The sequence below is a fragment of the Planococcus citri genome, chromosome 3 (assembly GCF_950023065.1).
Source record: "Planococcus citri chromosome 3, ihPlaCitr1.1, whole genome shotgun sequence".
In the NCBI taxonomy this organism is placed as follows: Eukaryota; Metazoa; Arthropoda; class Insecta; order Hemiptera; family Pseudococcidae; genus Planococcus; species Planococcus citri.
In genome coordinates, this window is record NC_088679.1 from 40,876,715 (window position 1) to 40,899,966 (window position 23,252).

General features: G+C 38.9%; 1 protein-coding gene across 1 annotated transcript; it reads right to left on the reverse strand.

Annotated features, from left to right (window-relative positions):
• Positions 1 to 739: 739 nt before the first annotated feature.
• Positions 740 to 3,764, reverse strand: LOC135840589 (uncharacterized). Its single transcript, XM_065357213.1, has 4 exons — positions 2,790 to 3,764; positions 2,593 to 2,692; positions 1,062 to 1,163; positions 740 to 958 (listed from the first exon to the last, which is right to left on the reverse strand). The coding sequence occupies exons 1-4, from the start codon at positions 3,602 to 3,604 to the stop codon at positions 740 to 742; spliced, it is 1,236 nt and encodes a 411-aa protein (XP_065213285.1). The 5' UTR covers positions 3,605 to 3,764.
• Between the last annotated feature and the right edge of the window lie 19,488 nt (positions 3,765 to 23,252).

Consider the following 23,252-nt stretch of genomic DNA (forward strand, 5'->3'; position numbering starts at 1 on the left):
GTACCATATTAACCTTATTACAGGTGAGGGGGTGTTGGTTTTGGTCGAATTTGACTATGGCGCACCCGAGGTACAGTTTTGGGTAAGTTATATGTTGTTCTAGGATTAATACTGCATCTAAAAAACATTTTTCGAAAAGTGTGCCAAAAGGCCTTGGGGGGTAAGGGGGGCCTCAAAAAATTGAATCTAAATTTTGGAGGTGGAAAAGTGGGGGGAGGGGGCTGTTGATTTTTTTGGGAGTAGCCCTTATGCATACGTACACTTTGGTTCAAGTTTGAAAAAAATTGGCCAAGTCAATCCTGAGAAAAAAATTAAAAACGATTTTCGATTTTTGAGGAATTACTCAAGAACCACTCAGAGTTGAGGTCCAAAACTTGGGGAAAATACTTATCTTGGGGGTACCTATACACCACATAAGTTTCATCTCTGAAGGTCCCGGGGGCCGCTCGACCATACTTATCTGCCTAGGGCCTTTGGAAGGATATAAAGAGGTATGCATAGTAATCGAATAGTATACCTGAAAGGCAAAGGAAAAAACTAATACCAAGGATTCTGACTTTTTGGTTAAACCTTATATACTTATCTTGACTCTGGAGTTACCTATTTGACATTTGTACTAAAAGGGTTTATTTTTTTAACGCAGGTCAGATTGATCTCACAGAAAATTCTGAAAATGAAAAAAATGAAGGTTCATTCCATTATAAAATATTGTTTACAGACAAGTAGAAGGATAAATTCTTTATTTTTTAATCAAAGATGTACGTATAATGTTGACAAATGAATACGAAACTCTTAATAATTGTGAAAACGTGTAGTACGATGCGGTGTAGATGGAACATGCCTTCAGAGTATAGATACGTGTGCTCATCTGGTGCAATAAAATCAGTAAATTTCTGTTATCAGTTGATAATTCCCACCAATTAATTTCGTAAAAAATGGTATTTTTGATTCCTGTATTCTGAAATGATGAAATGTACTTAATTCAGGCACGAATAATGGAAAAAGCATAAGCCATATTTCTGAGACGATTACCAGCAAATAGCAATATTATTTGTATTTACCATTTCGGCGAATATTTCTCCTATAATGCATCTGCTGAACAGATTCCCCAAAACATTAAGTGCAGATCCGATAACACTGAGTAACATTGAAGGGTTCCATGCCTTTGAATAATAAGACAAGCAGATGTTCACAGTTTGAACTTTTTGCACAAATCAACACAATTTTGAGCGTTTGAAATTCAAAAAATTTATTGCTGACGAATTTTTAAATTTTTTACAAAAATGTTTCTTCTTTAAACAAGCAATCCAATTTGAACAGGTGTATTATTTTATTTTATCACATTAACTTGAATATTTCCAGTTTTATGACATTTTGGAGCCTCTAATAGCAAGTTATTGATTTTCTCCAGAAAATTTCAAATTGCTCTGGAGTCTGGAGTGGCCAAAAAAACACTTGGAACTCAAATCATTTAATTCAGTGAGTCAGTTCAAGCTGCTCTTTTGGTAAGGTTTAGGTACTTATTATTATATGCAAAAATTGAATAGGTATCAAGACATTACCTACTACAGATACAGCCTGGAAGTGCAGAGCGGCAACGTCTCAAAAACCATACGATGTAGTCCTATATGGCTGCATTGTCTTATGGGATATTGCCCAATTTCTAAGTTTTTCTTGAATAATTTTTGAATGGTTAATGCTACCTACAGATTTGAATTGAAACCCAGCTTGTAGAGGAAAGAAAGTAGATCATTTTTCATTCTTCAAACACCTATGTGCTCGATCAAAATTTTGATTTATTTTAATTTAAATGTAAAAAAATTTCAACCTTGAAACTTTGAACTTTGATAAATCGAAAATTTGATCGAGCACATAGGTGTTTGAAACATGAAAAATGCTCTAATACTCTTTCTCCTCTACAACCTCGTTTTTCCTCCAGAGCTCTAGCGCTTTTCGATCAAAAGTTGTGAAAGTTCAAAGCTTTGAACTTTAGAAACTTTTGAACGGTAACTGCAAGCGCTTTCGATAAAAAAACCATTTGAAAGGTGATGAAATTTTGAACATTTTGGTATATTAAAGTACCTATGTATCCACTCAAAATTTTGCGTAATTTTAATTTAAAGTTGACATTTTAAAAAATCTGTCCATAAAAATGTTTTTAAAAAATCGGCATTTCTGTACGAAACTCAAAGAAAAATATACCAATCGATAGGAAATTTCATCCTCTTCAATTTATGTTCAGACAAAAATTTTCCTAAACCCCTTCAGCTACGAGAAAAATCCGAATTTCAACGTTACGCATCGATAACTACATAAGAACAATTATTGATAAAGCCGGACTAGATGCGCAACGTTGCCAGATTGCACTTCCAGGCTGTATCTGTAGTGGGTAATGATCAAGAAGAAGATACGAGTAGAAAACTTTCGTTTCGTACTTACAGATATAGATATTTAAAGAACTTCTAATGTAAACTTTTCACTCTTTCTTTTTTCAATTTTCAGAATGAGAACAAAATGAAAAACCCCGTTCTTCTTAGAATGTGAGTGTGTTTAATCAAGTAGGTTGGTAGATAGGTACGAGTAGATACTTACCGTGAGTAAATTATAAAAAACCAAGGCCAACGTAGCCATCGCTAAGCTCAGTTCTATCGAATAAAATATCGAAAACCACGGCTCGAACAAATCGAACAACCTAAAATTGAAATCATAGAAAGATAAAATCATGACGTCGATGTAACTATACCTATTTGCCTAAGAGTTTTTATAAAATTTCATAATAATGAACTTACTTCCACAATCTTTGGTAATGCATAATGCAGTGTCGAATATTTTCACGAAACACGTCGCTATATTTGCTTTCAAATGAGCAGGAGTATCCAACGAAATTGACCGAATTACATCTCATACTTTTCATCACCGCAGTTCCAGTTCGACTTTGAATATTTGATAAGGCTGCACCGAGTCGTCGATACTGGCGCATCAGTTCAATCGTAATGGATGCTATCAATATTTGATCGATGTAAAAAATCCAAAAACCTGTTACACATCCTGAAAATTGTATACAGGTGTTGGTGATTTGAATCAAGGTTCCGTTTTCACCCCACGGATACCAAGCTGGATAGATCGACGTTGTTTCGTAAACTCCGGTGAGCAAATATGCGAATATGGGTGAAACCAATGCGAGAGAAAATCCAAAAAATTCATACCCTACGATCAATACGGAAATCTTAAGACTATTTTCCTCTCTCAAGAATTCGGGAAATTCTACCAATATTTGTTTTTCATCCGGATACTTGTAGAATTTTCCATCCATCAATGTTAAAATTTCGTAAATTTTATGCCTATTTCGCGTAAAAATGTAAATCGACGCTAACATGGTGACTGTTCCTTGTACATATGCAGCTGCAATTACAGCATCATTGGCTTGCTTCAGGTTCTTGATTATGTATAATGATATTAGTATTAAAGCTGTTATTGTTGGTGAAATAGCGACGAATTGATAAAATTTATTTATCGAGATTTTCGTTTGTCGTACATTGATACCGACACTTTTTAAACACCAGTCAATATTTCGAACCGATCCGCGATCAAAAGATTTTTTCATTTTGCGATTATCGTAGTCAAATTTACGCAGAAGTGTAACAAAATTTTAAAAAAAAATTATGCGACATTGTATGAGAGACTGGACAAAAAAATGTGTTATGTTTATCTGAGTGTCTTTTAGGCAAGTAAACATTAGCTACCTACAAATTTATTTTCTTATATCCCAGCAACACACTTCTGACATTTTTTGTTTTTGCAAAATTGTTATTGTGAGGGCATATAGGAACGTTGATGAATAATTCATTGGTCACGTACGTTAAATTCTATGCAGGAAGAAGAAAATTGCTATGTTTTTGTCACTTAAAATTTAATACATAAATAAAATCTGTTTTGAACTAATGAGTACCTACCTATCGTGTTTATTATGTTTCCAAAAATTTCCATTCATTTGAATAAGTAGGTACTTAACCTAAGTAAACTATTTTAGATTCAATTTCTACTTATGAACCCACGTAGTATTATATAATGGGATGTTTCAAAAATAAAGTCCCACTTCTTATAAAATTGTTCGATAAAGAAACAGAAGTTTGAATTCTAAATGAAATTTCCACTCCTTCAGCATAATTGCTGAATGAATCAAAACTTTTCAATAAGTACGAGCTGTGCTAGAGCGGTAAAATGGGATCGAGCATTGACTAATAGGAACACTTCTCGCTGTATTCATAACCTTTTTTTTCAATTTAAAAAAAATGTATGCGCTTAGAATTGACAACAAACGATGCATAGGTACGAGCTCTGCGGTTAGTAAAAGCCAAAACATCTAGATAGTGATCCCTCTTCTTTCATCTTTCAAAAAACCTTGATTTTTTGAAGTAGGTATCAAAGAAAAAGGAAGTAGGTATTGTAAGCATATTTTTTTCATATTTTTTGTAACATCTTTTCCTCTCTAAAATTCCCTTTCAATTAAAAGAACAGGGAGATGTCTCTCATATTGAACATTGCAGACCAGACAACTCTCCGCAAGACGCCATCGAATCGCCGCACCTTTTAAAATTTTTTTTTCTAATAAAATTTCCGCAAGACAGAGGTGTAACGATTATAATCGATGCTGCATCGATCATTTCGTCCCAAAATAATCGGACTAATCGGAGGATAATCGATTAATCGGCGATTATTCGGCCAAAAAAATTTGCTGTTCCATGATTGGTTGGAATTGAGTGACGTCAGTCATCGCCATAAATGTTTTCTGAACCATTATCTGAACAATTTTCATTTTCATTTTTTCACTCAAAAAGTAATTGTAATGAAAGGATTGAAGAGAAAATGAAAATATGAAACATCAAATAACAAATTAAAACCAAAAGGAAGACATAAAATCAAGATTTGGATTAATTTAAAAAAATTACCCAAAGGTCCGATTAATCGGTGATTAATCGATTACGGCCGATTATTAATCGGAGATAATCGATTATAATCGTAATCGTTACACCTCTGCGCAAGAACGTGCGTTTTTGAAAAATTGTCATTTCTCGTACCCCTAAAGTTTCATCAATGCCTATGCGATTTGGTACTGTAACATGATGTAACTTTGGTTGCACACTTATCCATTTGAAGGAATCAAACCACTCTGATTCATTCCGCATTTTAATTTTTTTTTATTTACGAACACTGTGGCAAAGACACTCCTACCTGTATGTACCTAGACCTACCTACAGTTGAGGTTTCATCAATAGAAATAGGGAGGATTCAATTTTTATTTTACTTTTCATCTTTGTAACAAAGGAATTCTCCAATTCATAGGTAGATAAGTTCAAAAATTTTGAATTTATTAATTAAGTACGTAAGTAAGTACGAGTAGGTATATTATTCTTTTTTATAATCATCCAATAAAAATGAAAAGGACTATGCAATTTTACAAGTTTCCCTAAACAATTTTATTCATCTGATACAAATGTGTCTATATTCATAGGCTAAATGGTTGGAATAAATTTCTGCATTATTAGGTATTTAATGTTGAACGAATAATATTAAAATACGAGTAGGACATCCGCATGAGACGCGAGAATGTGTAATAAGATGCTGCATAAACTGAGTATGCCTTTAATTTGAAACACCGCCTTGTCGTCATATGAAAAAATAACAACAAGTTTCTGTTTTCATTTGATTGCTCCCACCAATTCATTTCGTGAAAAATTACATCTGTTAGCTTCGAGTTCTGAAATAGATAAACATTAGGAGTGCCTATTAGAAATACAAAAATGAAATGAATAAATGAAATGTTTTTCCTTTTTCATTACACGTGGGTAGGTATTACCTACGTGTAATGAAGTATGTATTACCTACCATTTCTGCAAATAATTCCCCTACAATACATCTGCTAAAAAGATTCGCCAATACGTTAAATGTAGATCCTAGAATTGTTAAAAACATCGAAGGGCTCCAATTCTACAATCAAAATGATATAACTAACGATGGTGAAGGATAGATTATGTGGATGAAAGAATTCCAAAATCGTCAAAAGGTGTCTCTGGAAGAGCATATTAGAATAAAAAAGGTCTTTCACGGATGATTTACTTTTATTCAATTGTGCAGGAGTCTTCAATTTTTCAAAAAGTGATCAAAATGATTCAACTGAAATTTCAAAGTTTTTTATGCTTATTTGGACCAGAAATGATGATTGTTTTTAAAAAGTTGCCGTATTTCAAGCAACAGATGATTTTTTTCATGAAGTAGGTACTCAATTCTCGTCTATAAACGATGAAGAAAAAAAATAAACTCTTTTTAGTTCTAAATTTTTCCCATTTTTAAATATAGTCCAAGAGCTATACCCACTGCGATTGCCCTGAAATAACTGAAAGCTGGGACTGGTCTCAAAAGTTAGTATACATACCCCTATTTTAAAAGCACTCGGTCTGCCAATCCGCAGCTGCTGCTTTAAAGCTCAGCGAAAGCTCAAAAGTTCACAATTTTTCTGAACTTTTGCCCCAGAAAACTGATGGCTCAAATTGGTGCCAAATTATAGCATTTTTCGCGCTGAATCCGAATATGTAGGTCTGCCGACCCTGAAGTGCTGCCAAAGCCCCGCCAGACTGGTGTAAAGGGGGGTCAAATTTCGCAAATTTCATCTTTTTGGGCTAAATTCGCATAAAAAGCTATAAAATCGATTTAAAAATTATTTTCAAGCAGTTTAACGAAATGCTCTATGGGTAAAATGATTTTTAAATGCCAAAATTTTTCAAAATTTTCATTTTTTGGGGGGTGGGGCATGAGAGGAGTGTCGAAAAAATTATTATTTTATTAATTAATTTTAATACAATAATATTATGAATTAACCATATATATTTAATTAATTTGTAATTTAAATAGTTAAAATTATAATATTATTTTGAAAAAATAAAGTTATGTAGGTCTGCCGACCCTAAAGTGCTGTCAAAGCCCCGCCAGACCGGTTCAAAGGGGGAGTAAATTTGGCAAATTTCAAGTTGAGCTGTCACTGAACTTTAAAGCAGCAGCTGCGGGTCGGGGGACTGGGTGATGTGAAAAATATTGCCATAATCGAATTCCGTGGCCCAAAAAACATATATTTTGATGTATCACAAGGCCATATTTGGTGAATTTTTCGACACTCCTCTCATGCCCCACCCCCCAAAAAATGAAAATTTTGAAAAATTTTGGCATTTAAAAATCATTTTACCCATAGAGCATTTCGTTAAACTGCTTGAAAATAATTTTTAAATCGATTTTATAGCTTTTTATGCGAATTTAGCCCAAAAAGATGAAATTTGCGAAATTTGACCCCCCTTTACACCAGTCTGGCGGGGCTTTGGCAGCACTTCAGGGTCGGCAGACCTACATATTCGGATTCAGCGCGAAAAATGCTATAATTTGGCACCAATTTGAGCCATCAGTTTTCTGGGGCAAAAGTTCAGAAAAATTGTGAACTTTTGAGCTTTCGCTGAGCTTTAAAGCAGCAGCTGCGGATTGGCAGACCGAGTGCTTTTAAAATAGGGGTATGTATACTAACTTTTGAGACCAGTCCCAGCTTTCAGTTATTTCAGGGCAATCGCAGTGGGTATAGCTCTTCTACTAATAGGTATATCTACTCGTACCTCAATTGTTTTTTAAAATATTTTAAAAGTTAAAAGCTTTTGCGCAATCGTAGATAATGAATCTATTGGAATGACCTTTTTTGATTTCAATAGTCTCCATGAGAGGCATATTTTCCGCGGAATTGGAACTCCCAAAAATTTAATTTCGTAATTTTGGAACCTTCCTATTATTGAAGTAAGTACCTACAATAAGTAAATTATAAAACGCCAACGCAAAAACCACCGCCGACATGGCAATTTCAATTGAATAATACAACGAAAACCAAGGCTCGAATAAATAAAATAATCTGGAACCAGAACTCAAATTAAATTTTTTAGGTTACACTACGTATACATTAATAATGTTGGAACTTGGAAGCATCTATAGGCATAGCAATAGGCATAAGTGTTGAAGACTCACTTCCAAAGCTCTTGATGATGTTTAACACAGTGCAGAACGTTTTCGCGGTACAAATTATTATAATTTTGTCTAAATTCTTTACTCGTTTCACTATCAATTGACCGTTTAAAAGAAAAATAACGTCTGTTTGATTTTGAAACCGTAATAGTAGTTCTGCTCCGAATACTCGACAATGCAGCAAAAAGCCGCTGATATTGTCGAATGAATTCGACCGTAACGATGGCCACAACAACTTGTATTACGTAAGTGATCCAAAATGCCGACATGCTTCCAGTCAATTGCACGACAGAAGTTACCAGTACAGAAAACATTCCTTGAATTTCCCACGGATACCACGCTGGAAACATCATAACTTTGTACGTACCTGTTAATATGAAGGCAAATAAAGGAGAGATGACACCTAGGGAGAATCCGAAACACTCGTATGCCATTACCAGGATGAGAAATTTGATAGAATTTTCATCTTTGAAAATTTTTCGCACTTTGGTGGGCAAGTTTCTTTCGTCCGGATACGTGTAAACATTTTTATCTATTTTCTGTAATAACTTTAAGATCATGGACCGATTCCGTGTGAAAATTATTACCGATGACATCATGACTATACATCCTCCTAAATAAGCTGCCGCAAGCACCGCATCGCTGACTCGTTTCAGATTTTTCAATACGTACAATGAGATACTTATGAAAGCGTGTATGAAAGGATAAATAACGATGTACTGATAGAGTACAGCTGGAAATATTTTTTTTGGATGAATAATTATACCGATACTTTTCAAACACCATACCACACACTTCACCGATTTGCGATTGAATTTTGGTTTCATAGTGAAATTATGACCAAGTACCTAGACCTACATCAAGTTCCCAAGTTCTAGGCTCTTGAGTACCTATCTACAAATACAATATGTACATCAAATTTCAGCTTGAATTCATATTACGAATGGTAGGCATTAAAGTAACGATCTATAAAAATGTCTCTTGAGAAAAGATTTTGCAAATAATTTCAACTCATTCATAATTAAGTTTGGTTCCTGTTGATTCGATGATTTGGAGAAAATAAGTGTGAGAGGGATATATGCCGTTCCTGTAAGGGATATTAGGGACAGATTACCACCCTTGTGGTGGTAACACTGAACAGCGTCGCGAGCTGGACGTCGAGTCCGGTGATCGGCGCTGCGGCCGTTATTCGTCATGTACTACTGTGTAGTGTCGGGTCAGTTAATTTGAGTTTATTGGGCACGTTCGCGTGAATGGTTAATTTGAACTTATTATTTCTTTGTAATGTCAATTTGAGTTTATATGGTTAATTTGAGTTTATCAGTGTATTAATTGTGTTAAACGGTTTCGCCGAAGAAGGCAATTATTATATTATTGTTTCATTGTGTAATTGTGTTTAAATCGACATGTATCGTAATTGAATACATAATTCTACCAACACCGCGTGTCGTGTATTATTCTGTGTAATATTATTTACCAATCTAGCCGGGGTAAGTCTCTTCTTAATCCATTATAGGAAGTCAGCATAAAGTAATATTTCACATTGGCGCCTAACTGCAATCTGAAATTAAATTTAGTGCATTTTTCCTGCTTATACACGCATCCGCGTGAGCTTAATTTGGGCTCCCTGGCCCAATTTGCATGATAAATACTGCGCTAAATTTATCTAGATAATATTAGGAGCTTTTTTCGCTTTTGTTCGTGTGAATTTTCCGGAGAATAAGCGCCCACAAAAGGCCGAAGAAAAGTTCCCGCGTTTTTAGATAGAACAGTGCATCGTACAGTAGCAGCCGGCCCGCCAACGCCGCTGCTGCACCCGCTCGTTGCATCGAACATCGGACGATATCGCCGTAGCTGCAGCTGCCGCCGTCGTCTCAACGGTTAAAACGATTCCACGAGTTCGCGCCAATTTTTCAAGTGCGCGTCTCGTGTGAAGGTACCGCCGCAGTACCTACTAATTTTCTCTTTATTACTACCTCGTGAATATTCTTAACTTGCTTCAAGTATTTTATACAATAAAAATATTTTTCGAATACGTTTAGAGAATTTATTTTATGTCCAATACACCACTGCGCCGCAGTACTCGGACCACCACACGAGTAGATTATAACGAACGTGCGTTACAAGGAAAGAGCACATCGCGCCGTAGTGTGCCAAAATCTACTTTACAGCCAATCTCCGAAACTAAACCCGAAATGGCTGGGAATAATAACATTCCGAATATAAACTTCCCGGATCTACCTGAGGATGACGAAGCAATCAATTGCGCATACTTGAAAGCTACAATCCAACAAGGATTCGCGGTAGAAAGAGAACATTTGACAGAGCTGTACATTCAGCAACAACAATTTAATAACCAAGTGGCAACTAGCAGCCAAGCCGCTCAGAATTCGCGCCTTGCCGCGCAAGAAGCTGCTATATCAGCTGCGAATGCAGCTAATTTTGTTCGCAATGTCGACCCTAGACTAACATCATCGGAGACTAATCTCGCCGAATTGAGACAATCGATTAACAACATAAACACTTGGGCCACTGAGCACGCAGCTGAATTCGCTGAATTAAAAACAAGCACACAGTACTCGGTACTACAACTTACCGAACGTGCAGACAATACAGACGAAACATTACGTCAAAACATAATTGAAACTAAAAGGAATACTCGTAACCACGAAGTACTAACAACTGAATTCTTCCGTCTAAAAGATAAATACGACGCGGTGCCACCGCACCAACAATTTACAGCTATTCAAGGCAATTTACAACCACCTCGTATTGACTTCGGTATCATGAAGAACGCCGGCATTACATACACAGAGGAGAATCGGTGGCACCCCCACGAATTCATTGAAGCCTTTGAAGATCATATGGCGATGTACAAAATTGAAAATCAGCACAAAGCGGCTGCGTTTAAGTCCGTAGTCATTACGAAGGACGCCGCCCAATGGCGACAAACGTGCCGCAGCACTGACACGTACGAAGCGACGAAAACCAGTTTCCTCAAATATTACTGGAATGCAACCATACAAGGTCAAGCTGAACTTCAGTGCGACAGGGTCAATTCCGCTAAGACTCTGCCAGAACTCGTAGCATTTTTAACAAGATGGTTAAAGACATTAGCGCAATCAAATCATCGCGGTACAGAATTCCTATTACAGATGTTTAGGACTAAAATGCCAAAACAATTCCACAGAGAATTACCTATAACAAACAACACGACGGTTACTGAATTTATTGAAAAAATGCAGAGCATTGCAGACGATTATCAGCGACTTTGGCACCAGGAAATTAAACTGGAACCATTTGAGCGTGGACCAAACGGTAACCCTCGACGCACAAACATACCTCGAGATACGATACTCAACAACCGTTGGAATGCGGACATGAAACCGCCTAAAGACCAACCAAGCGGAAATTTCGCGCACCACGACATGCAAGGACGTGCAATAAATGGAATACCACTTAACCCTTTTACGATGGGGTACAAACAGATAGGAAATGGTTATAACATTCCTCCTCCCAATAGAGGTCCACTCGCGCTTACAGCCCCCCCTACACCGGGAGTACTCGCGATAACAAATGGTAAAGCGCCAAATTTTCCACCACCCAATTTCCAAAATAATAAACACAGAGCAAAGCCTCTGGAAGTGAAATATTTAGCTTACGATGCTGAAGGTAACTGTCTAGGTGAATTTTCACCTCACTCAGGTCAAATTGAAGTACCTTACAATAATACACACTCAGTAAACGTAACTGATATCGATACGGAAACGGACAATACGGTGCCGGCTTATGTAATCGCATACGATCAATATGGTAATGTTGTTGACCTCGAAGAGGAGGAACAACAACAACAGCCAACGGCTACATTGCCTCAGGAAACATTTTTTACTGCAACACAAGTACAACAAATGTTGCAAATGCAACAAGCACAACAATCGCAAGCAGCGATGGCAACTCTTGCTGCTAACGTAGCAGGTATCCAATTCAATACCCCGCCACCACCCACCACGCCCCAACCTACCACACAGGCTTCACAGCAGGCCCCAATTACGAGTCCATTTACACAAACTGGACCCATTCCGCAACCCACTGCGCCTAATACAACTGCATCTACCACCACTGGTACACCCCAGCCTAATACAACTAACACGGCGCAGGGAAACGCCAAGAACTAGGCGATCAGGAGTCTGCGCCTAGTACAAATGAGACTCCGATTAAGCCAGACTCGTCTATACTTGATGACTACATTTGGGTTGGCGACAGCCTCGTACACTATATTCGTAGAGGTACATTCAAACGACAATACAATCTACCTGCTTGCATACAAGAGCAAATTAAGCTCAATGACCTCCACGATATAATCAAAAAATCGAAATTTACACCTAACGCAACATTCATATTATCTGCTTGCCAGGCAGAATTAAATTTCTTCAACGAACCATTCGATAAAACAGAAGAGAAATTACGTAAAATTGTAAACATGATTTTCGATGATCACAAGGCTAAACACATCATACTCCTGATGCCTGTTGTACTACCTTACCGCAACCCGAAATACGGCGTCAAAATAGGCAAATATAGCAAAACTCGCGATATATTCGTTCGTATTGCGGAAGATCCGCGAATCACTTTTATACGCGACCTAGCGTACCAATTTTTACGCACTGAAACATGCGTACACACTGATGACACACATTTTCAACTACCGGAAGCATCTACGGATAACAAAATAATGCCATTGGAAAACACGTTCCATTTTTCAAACACAATGAACAGACATTATCCAGAAATGGCTATGTACCCAGTTATACTAGATATGATGTGCCAGCATCTACTCAAATACGAAAACATCCACCTATCTGACAATGAAAGAGTACATCCTAAGACTGAACAGTCTGAAGAATCCTCACATGAACATAAGGACGACCAAGTCCAAATAAACAGAAGCACAATGCGTGCTTTAGTACAATTATTAGCAGAACGAATTCACTGCAGTCCAATCTCCGGTGAATATGAACGAAGGGAATACATTCCCGACGGACATAAAGGTTCATTTCACAAAATTACGTACGATCCACCAGCAAAAGCTGCCAAATTTTCAAGACTCTACGATTACAATTCGCCACTAGGTCGAAAACAAATCGCTCAGGACGGCGACAAAAAACGTACAATCGTGAAAGACGAAGCGAAGAAGTCGCCTACAAACGACAGATTAAATGAATATTTGGTCAATATGGCCGACATAGAGGACCTATATACTCATACTGTAAAAATTGTAGACGATGGCACTAAACCACCAGAAATAAAATTAAGAAAATTAGTCGAAATACCAGTTTCGATGGCAAACATTGCTGACAATGCAAAATACTATGCATACGATTCGCCTTTAGGACCAAAAACAATAAAAGTGTCCAAAGACAACAAAATAGAAATTTGCGACGACCAAGCATTAAAATGCGATCCCAATATCGAATTAAACAAAGCTATACTTGAGCTTGATGACATTATGAAACTCAATACTCACAACATCAGGTTTATTCCTCAAGAAACAAAAGGTGGTTTTGATCCGCCACTAGTAATGCTTGAAAAACATGATCCTAACGATGGAGAACATTACTACAACGTCGTAGAAATCACTAAACCTGAAATTGAAAATATTAACGAAAACACTCTCGAAAATGACACTGACTCAGGGTTCGATGAACCCGACGACGTAGTTCCAACGTTTGAAATACACAATGTGGGTATAAACGTGATACCAACGGTCAACGAAGACAATGTTACACAGGACTCAATTCCTCAATTGCCCAGTCTAATGAAGATTGACCATATTACAGCGATACCTATTTTTATTAACGACATGCCATTACCAGCTCAGTTGGATTCGGGGGCTCTCCCCAACGTAATGACGAAAACTCTCGTTGACTACATTACAAGAGAACACCCACAATGGATACGTTACGTAAAATTGAACAATCCTGTCAATTTACGCATGGCAGACAACTCACTAGTTAAAGCAATGACGCACTGCGTCGAGATATGTGTACGTCTAGGTACCCATATGGTATGCATGCCATTCTACGTACTTGACACAACAGGTAAATCACTGTTAATTGGCCGATTATCAATGCGCCACCTTGGCATAGTCATTAACCACCGCGAGGGGCATGAATATGCCGAGTGCCACCCTAAAAAGGCAAAGTCCTTTAAAATACCATATTTGAATAAAACTGAAATCAACGATATTTACCCAGTCAAAAAGATTGCAGTTCTCAGAAAAAACAAACGTGAAGCTATTCGTTTGATCAGTCAAAACACATTCTACATGGATGAAGACTGGGCTCACGAACAAAACCAAGCTAGAGAGCTTTACCTAAAAAATATGAGAACTGATCTCAATAACCTAGTCATAAAAGGTGACATAACCTTACAAGAAGCTAATGACGCTTGGGACAAACTTAAAACTTACTCAGACATATTCAGCTTCAATGCTGGCCGATACCGTGGGGAGACGGTCAAATTTAAATTTAAAGATGGAAAAATCCCACCATTAGGCCAGTGGAGAGGTGAAAAGTTCAGACCCTCCCAAAAAATCATTGAAGCGCTCCGACGCACAATATCTAAAATGCTAAAACTCGGCATCATAAGACCTTCAAGGTCTAACTACATAAATACTACTGCACCTGTTATTAAGAAAAACGGTGACATACGACTATGTTTAGACGCCGACGAATTGAATAAAGTACTGCAAAAAGTGCTCACTGAGCCTAACACTGTAGAATACATTATCTACGAAAACCAAGGTGACAACCTTTTTTGCACGCTGGATTTCACTTGTGGATTTTGGCAATTAGTACTAGACGAAGCGTCTCGTCAATTTACAGCATTTCAGGTATGCGGCCAAGTCTACGAATTTTGTCGACTACCTTACGGCTTGAACATTTCAAGCGGCGAATTTGTCTACATGATAAATAAGGTTATACCTGACCAAAAAGGAATTACAAAATTCGTAGACGACGTGAAAGTGTCTGGCTCGACATTCAAGGAGACTCTAGACCGATTATTATACGTATTTGACAAAATACGCGAAAATGGATTAAAACTCAATCCAAACAAAACACAATTTTTCCGCAACTATGCAGAACACTTAGGATTCGTCTTATCTAAGGATGAAGTCGCTAAACAAAGCGAAAAGGTCAAAAAGTTCATGGAATTTGTTAACAAACACCACAAAAATGGCAAATTTCACATTACAACTGTGAAACAACTTCTACAATTAGTTGGCCTAACTGGCCTGTACAGAAACTTTATACCTAACTACATGCAAATTCTTGCACCTATTTATGCTACTACGCAAGGTAAAAATGCCAAAGATGGCAAAATTGAGTGGGGAGAACTCCAAGAAAAAGCTTTCGAGGAGCTCAAGGCAGAATATTGCAAAGACTTTAAAATACAACCACCCCCTCCTACGGGGGAACTCTGCTTAGACACCCACGTTACAGACGACGCAATGAATGCGGTACTATTTTACATTACTATTGATCCTGTTACCGAACAGGAAATTAAACACGTATGCTTATACGTATCGATAGCTTTCGAGGAGCACCAAAAACATTTTACACCTTTTGACAAAGACATGATGGCTCTTGTACAAGTACTGAAAAGGCTACAAATGTGGGTACACGGACGTATTATCAACGTCAAATCACACTTACTAGCCACGATCAATCGGTATCGTGAAATGATGCAGACTCATCGCAAAGCTGCGTACTGGATCACGATGCTAAATTGCTTCGATTTACGTTTCAAATTAAATACATCAAACAGAATGCTATACGTGCTACAAGCACCTGAACTGGAAATAAAAAATTTCCAAACACTAATCACGACGTTTGACATAAATTTTCTAGATGAAAACGTTCCCATGCTAATTACTAAACTATCCGACATTGCAAGATACCAACAAAAAGACGATACTTGCGCTAAACTTATTAAAAAATTAAGAAAATATCATTCTCCTGACAAAAAAGCTGAGATTGAAGCTAAGAAAAAGCTATTAAAACGCTTTACCCTATGTGAAATGAAAACTACAGAAGAGATCTCATCTTCACCTGACATTCGTAGCGAATCTGATACGACTCAGAAAAAAGTTAAGATGAAGGTAATCCTAATGAAAACACTACCTGACAAAACTCAGGTGCCATACTTACCTGACGAACTCTTCTACGACACTGTAGATTTCTTACATACTGCATATGGCCACACAGGTGCCAATAAACTCGACATGGCATTCCGCCGAATTTACTACCATCCTCGATCGCTGGAATACATTCGCGAAATAACCAATGCATGCCTAGTATGCAAATTAAATAAAAATTACTCGCAACCTAAGAGTATAGAATTTGGCAAAGTCGAAGCCTTCGGCATTGGAGAAGTCCTATCTGTGGACTTATACGGACCAGCTCCGGCTATAGAAGGAAAACCTAAGTACCTACTTGTCGCTAAAGACATTTTTACCGGTAAAAACTGGATTCGCTCACTGCCTGAAATTAAGGCTGAAAACGTTTGTCGAGAGATGAAAACCATACTTAATGACATACTGAAAAATGCAGTAACAGTCAAAAAAGTTATCACTGATAACGGTAAACAATTTATAAGTGAAGAGTGGTATAATCTACTCCAAGACAGAAACATAAAAGTTGCGCATACAAATGCGTACAACCCGCAATCTTCGTCGGTTGAACGTACTATGCGAATTATAGGTGACAAATTGCGAACCAAAATAAACAAGGAACACGATCCTTACACAACACACGCAAACTGGTACACTTACGTCAATGAAATTGAAAACGAGATAAACAATACTCCAGGTATTTTTGGGTTCAAACCTAATGAGGCCTGGGGCATTTCAGATCCCATTTCGGAGAAATTACCTCATAAAGACAATATATTCAATTTCACTCATAGCTTACTTGAACTGCTGCAAAAGCTAGCAAAAACAAAATTACCCTCAATGACAATCCAGGAAAACTGGGAATACAAGCTAGACAAAGATGATGTTATCATCGAACCAGACGGTAGTGCACGCGTCACCGCGGACGGAGCTTGCTCCAAAAACGGTGACGACGATGCAGTCGCTGGAATCGGCATTTGCTTCGCTCCCAAATCAAATAAAAACATATCCGTACGGATCGGAGAGAAAGGAGACTTTCCTGTCTCCAACAACTATGCTGAACTCATAGCGATACTCATAGCACTTATGACGATGAAAAGAAATGGCTTTGAAAAAGTCAAATGCTTTTCTGATTCGAACTATGCAGTCAAAGCACTGAACCACACCGTCGAAAGATGGAAAAAGAATAACTGGCTAAACTCTAGGAAAAAACCTGTTTTCCACAAAATCATTTTCGAAAAAATTCTCAAACTCAAAGAGCAGTTTAAACGTTGTGAATTTATTCATGTATATGCCAGAAAATTGGAATACACTAACATTATTGCAGACCAACTTGCGAAGAAAGCAGTGTACACCACTGACTTACTTAGCCTAAAAGTTGACAACATGTCACAAAAACAGATTATAGAAACTTTCATACGTGAAAAACGTCGATTGAAAGAAATCGAGGACGAATATAATTTTAACAAGGAACACCCAGACCCCACTACATTACGTCTAGGTGACTTAGTATTACTCACAAATCACAAACTGTCCAACAGTGACAGGTTAACAGGTGAAAAATTTTACCCAAAGAAATCTGGACCTTACATGATCTTACAACGATCTGGAAAAAATTGCTATTTAATAGAACCAATTGACAACTCGAACGTAAATCGAGTAGCAAACGTGAGACAACTCACGCTTTTCATGACACAAGACGAAATAGACAGAATGAGGAAAGACCCTTGTTTACACTCGTACATCGATCAAGCAGACATGATTTCGAAAATAAAAAATTTTCTAAACAACCACTTGACAAAAACCTATTCGTCTACCTCGACTGAAGATAGCGATTCGCGCGTAAGACGTATACAAGGCATACCATTAGCCACTGACGCTGACAAAGCAGTATATGACAAAGGCTCACGAATGATTATTAAAAAGGTAATTGACGTAGCGCGAGAACAGCGCCTAAATTTGCGAAATTTGAAAAAATTTGACACACAACTTTATGAGTCGATTATGAGCTCAACAAATCTCTCATCTGAGGAGAAGACACAAAAACAAAAAGCTCGTATCGCACGCAAGAAGAAATATAAAAAACGGAAAAAAGCTGAACTCAAGCCTGCACCTACACTTACACCTAAAAAGAAAAAACCATCTGTCGCAGACAGGATCAAAAATACTACACAGGCCACAGGCTCGAACACCAACACTAATATTCATCCCCCTAGTACATCTAGAGCACTACCGACAGGGGCAGGGTACCCCACTCCCACCCCCAAACAGGACAAATCCCGTATTTCAGCTCGACTAGCTGAAAGACAGGCTAAAACAGGCTGGAAACCACAATTTACGAATTTTAATACTCAAAGTATTCATTTCGATGATCCAATCGATCAAGGCTACGAGTCTATTTTTGATACTGAAATTACAAAAAAACCAAAATTGGACACTGGGGCAAGTAAACAAACCCCCAAACCCAACCAAAAAGAAATTCCCACGGTGGAAAAGAAACCTACAAAGGACAATACAAATACCGACTCTATGGTCGAAGAATTAAAAAATTTAAATTTGTTTCACGTCAAACAATATGACGCATCGTCTGACACTGACAACGAGTCAGCTAAAACGTCACGAAAAAAGAAAAAAGTGAAATTCAAATCAGACACTGAACCTGAACAAAAAGACCTAATTGAACTACTACAAAAACTCAAAGTCGACCCTACAGAGATCGACGATGCACTTTCGGAACCGACTCGAATTCGTAAAAGAAAACAGTTTTTGAACCAATATGCTGAATTGGCTAAAAAAGTCAAACCACGCTACAACGCGTGTATACGCGACATTGAAAAAAGAAACCTCGAACTCAGGAAGAAACAAAAAGACAAAAACAGCGAATCTTATTTGCGTTTAAAAGCTGACATGGCACAGCGTAAAAAAGAAAAAGAAAAATTTGACGAAAAGTGCAAAGAAATGGAAAAAGAAATGAAAAACAAACCCTACCTATTTCGGGGGTTGCATTAACCATCACCCACTGTGGAAAGACAAATCGAATACAATTCGAAATACCCTTACTTTGAAATTACTTTCATTTTCCAACTGAAAAAATTATTCGAACGAAGCTTCGTATACCTGATCTGACCAAATTACGCGTACTCGTGTAAAAAAACTACTACTGATTCGCGCCTCCGTGTTCGACTTCGAAACCGATTCGATTTTTACTCACGAGAGAGAAGTGAGAAGTACAATATTCGTGATGTAACGAAAATACAAGTGACATTTTACAATTCCGATTACTTTGAAATACAATTTCCAAAGATGAATGCATACATCGCTTCAATCCACCCGGACTTCAATTTTACGTTTTTTCCAAGGTTCACAGAAGACCAATTACAACTTACTCGTCGAATACGAGGACTCGAACGAACCGACCCAATATCGATACAGCAGCGAGCAGATATCTTACAGATTTTGCACCTAAATAATGTCGAAATTGAAGAAGACGACCCTTTTACTGTCCACGTTTCAACCAGTCGTGAATACGCAGGAGTTCGCCTACACATAACTATTAACGGACGACGTCGACGCTCCTTCAAGACATCCATAAAAAAATTTCGCGAAGTCTTAGCGCATTTATAGATGCGAACAATTCGAAGTAGGATATGATCTCGAATGACTTCAGCTACATTGCTGAAATAATCCAAACATTACCTACCTCGGTAAATTGAATAGAAATTAAGCTAAATTTACGACGACGTAGCCAATACAATTGGCCATTTTGGCTACCTAGCTTTACGTGATACTACTACGCACCGACTAGCGGTTATTTAAACGTTGTAAATTTAATACTAATAAAATATTCAAAACTTGACTACTTGTCTGATTTATTTCGCATACGTATTTCGAAAAAGCGAGCATACCAGCCGAAACTGGAAATTCAAAACCTGACTCCTTTACCCAGGTACCTACTTGAAAAACCAAGTTACGTACTCGCATCAAGACTCAATCATACTAACGTAAGTATAAAACTTCAAGGTAAGTACACAATTTTTATACAGCTGAATTTTTAAATTCCCAACCCACACTCATCTACTTTTACCTACGAGGCATTTTTAAACACATTTCAAATGCGAATAATCACTCTCGATCCATCTTGGGTAATTTATTCTGTAAAAAAATACATGACTGAAAACACGTACGTGTGTAATTTCGAACTCGAATATCCCAAATTCAAATACTTTCAACATACCCCCTTTACCGAAATAATACTATTTTCAAAGCAAAATTCACCTTTTTGACAATACGTCACACCTTGACGTGTTTGACTTCGAACACAGTTTTGACAAAGTCTGACAAACCTGAAATCTGGCAACTAAGCCAACAACACACCAACCTCTCTCGAATCGATCGAGCTAAAAATACCCAGAATTATCTACATGATACAAATCAGACAATAAAATATATTTCGCAGCAAATATAACGTACATAATATTCACCTGGATCGTTCGACACTCTCACACATACACACTACCACACTCGCAAAACTATCAGCGAAATTAGGCAACAGAGCCTACAACTCTGATCGAAACAAGCCAACGAAGCAAACATTTGCAAGCTCACAACGGCTTGATAGCAAAATTCCTAGAAATTCACCATCGAATTACACTCACACAACGACACACATACGCCTGTAACATGAGACGAACCGATTCGTCGCCATTTTACTTTACGTCAACGGCACGTACACGACACTCGCCACAGGCAACGGCGGTAGGGAGGGGAACTCGATAAGCCACTCTAGCCGGTTGCATCGAGGCGTACGCCGCTCGACTGAGCCATTATGTATGTGTTCGTCGTCTGCGTATGTGTTCTCTCTTCGCAAGTTTGCTAATTTTGCGGTTTTCTGTGCGTGTTTAAGCATTTCTTAAAATTTTTCGTGTAAATTTACGATTACAATAGCTAAAGCTATCCGTTTATTCTTTTTACGCGATTAAAATTCGGAAATTTTGTACTTTTTCGGGTTCGCTCACGTGTTACCAACACGACCGCGTGTTGGCGTCCGTTGCGCCCCGATTCGGGTACTTTTCAGCGTTTTCTTTTCGCTAAAATTATTTCCTTTTGTGTGCTCGATCGTTATCGAGTATAAATCGAAAGTGTAAGTGGCCAAAATTTGGCAATTTGAGTATTTCACCGCCCACCAGAGGGTACAACAGTGGATTTATTTTTCACTCCACCTCAACCAACTAAATCCCGGTAGTTTAGAGTCCTACGATAAGATGTCGGTGCACCCAACGTTGCTCTGCCAATTCTGCGGCGAGCCCATGTACCTCCCTTCGATTAACAGGGATATCGCTTCGTTCTCGGACGCAATGTCTGCATCTGCGTGTCGCCATCTGTACCACACGACCTGTGTGGACCGTATGTTCGCCGCGGACTCCGCTCCGGTCCTGGGCAGTACCACTCCGACGACCGCATGCCCGCATCCCCAGTGTCGTATTCGGTTACAGAGATCGCAGATCTTTCCAATGATGACCATGCTACGTGCTATGGATCTACGCGCAATCGCTGACAATGCGGTAAACGACGAGGCTACCTATTGGCACGACCAATTTACAGCCAGCAACGAGCGCGCGGCGGAATTGCAAGCGCAGATAGATGCGTACGAACGCACAACCGCCGATTTACGCAGCCAACTTATGCAGATGACGCAATCGTATCAAAGCGCCATCAATCAAGCAGCGAACCTCGATTCGCAAGTCCGCAACCTTCGTTCCGGTTCTGTTACGGGCAGATCGCCGCCAAACAGCGTACACTCGCAACAAAGCAGCCGCCACAGCAGCCGCACGTCGTCCCCCGCTCGATCCGGAACACGTCAATCATACGTCGACAATCGCTCTACTTCGGGCACTTTACCTAATCAACCAGCTAGCGGTTCGCTAGTGAATTTTTTTCCGGTAGCCGGCGACATGTCATCGGACGTGAACATGGGCGCCTCATCATCACACTCTTATGCTGCCGCAGCCGCAGCCCCAGCCCAACAAGACGACGCCGCTCATACTAACCGCGCGTATAGACCGCAATTAGGATCAATGCAACAACGCAATACGTCTCCGATGCCAGGTACAGCAGCCGCAGCGCCGCAACAACAACCAGCGAATTATCAACCCCAATTCGCCGCTCCTGGAGCCGCTAATGTACGCATGCCTCGCGGCCAAGCTCCAGCACGTCACAACATGCCGCCACCGGCGCCCGTGGCACCTGCTTCAAATACACCACGTCAACGACGTGCGCTCCAAAATCAACAGGCTCAGCGTCTCGACAATGCGGTACCTCCGCAAGCCAATCCGAACGAACCAGTATTGGAACAACATAGACAGCAATATGACGCGCAAGGACGCGTAATTGTACCCAACGCAGCTGCACCCCCTCGTCAACGGCGTACAGTGGAAAGTACCCCCGCACGACCCGCTGCACCGCGTCAGCGTCGTGACCCGCTAGCTCAAACACGACGCAATCATAATCGCTTTAGAACGCGATACAATATCAATACGGACTATTTACGTCCGTTTTTCCCACTAAACCAATACCCACTGCGGTATACGTTACTCGGAATCCACAACCGCGACAGTACGGCTCAAACTGCGCTAGCTGCGCAAGATATTTTAATGCTCGGCGATGGATTTGTATTTGGCATGGTGCAATACATTTTGCAACGTAAACCCGAAATGCGCGACCTCCTCCACCCCTCGCTATATCGCAGAGACCTTACGCTCCAAGACCTTATCAATTACTTGACTTCATTACCACAGATCCCACGGCGGCTCATGATATCGATTGGAAATTGGGACGCATTCCATGGAACAGCAGCGTTCAATTTCGAACAACAATTTATTGCGCTACTTCGCCTATTGCAACGTAGACAAGTTGAGGAAATCTACGTAATGCCATTGATTCGCTACCGCGAACAACCCCAACAAGTCTTACAAGACTACGAGCGAGTTCTCCGCAGCACTTGGACTAGAACGTTCAGCGGTACCATCCAAAT

Bases quoted from the DNA above. Each gene is read 5' to 3' on its own strand.
- LOC135840589 (XM_065357213.1), bottom strand. From the start codon at position 3,604: ATGAAAAAATCTTTTGATCGCGGATCGGTTCGAAATATTGACTGGTGT. The intron at 2,693-2,789 runs GTAAGTTCATTA...TTTCAATTTTAG, and splicing joins CATTACCAAAGATTGTGGAA to GTTGTTCGATTTGTTCGAGC. The intron at 959-1,061 runs GTAAATACAAAT...TCATCATTTCAG, and splicing joins GAGAAATATTCGCCGAAATG to AATACAGGAATCAAAAATAC.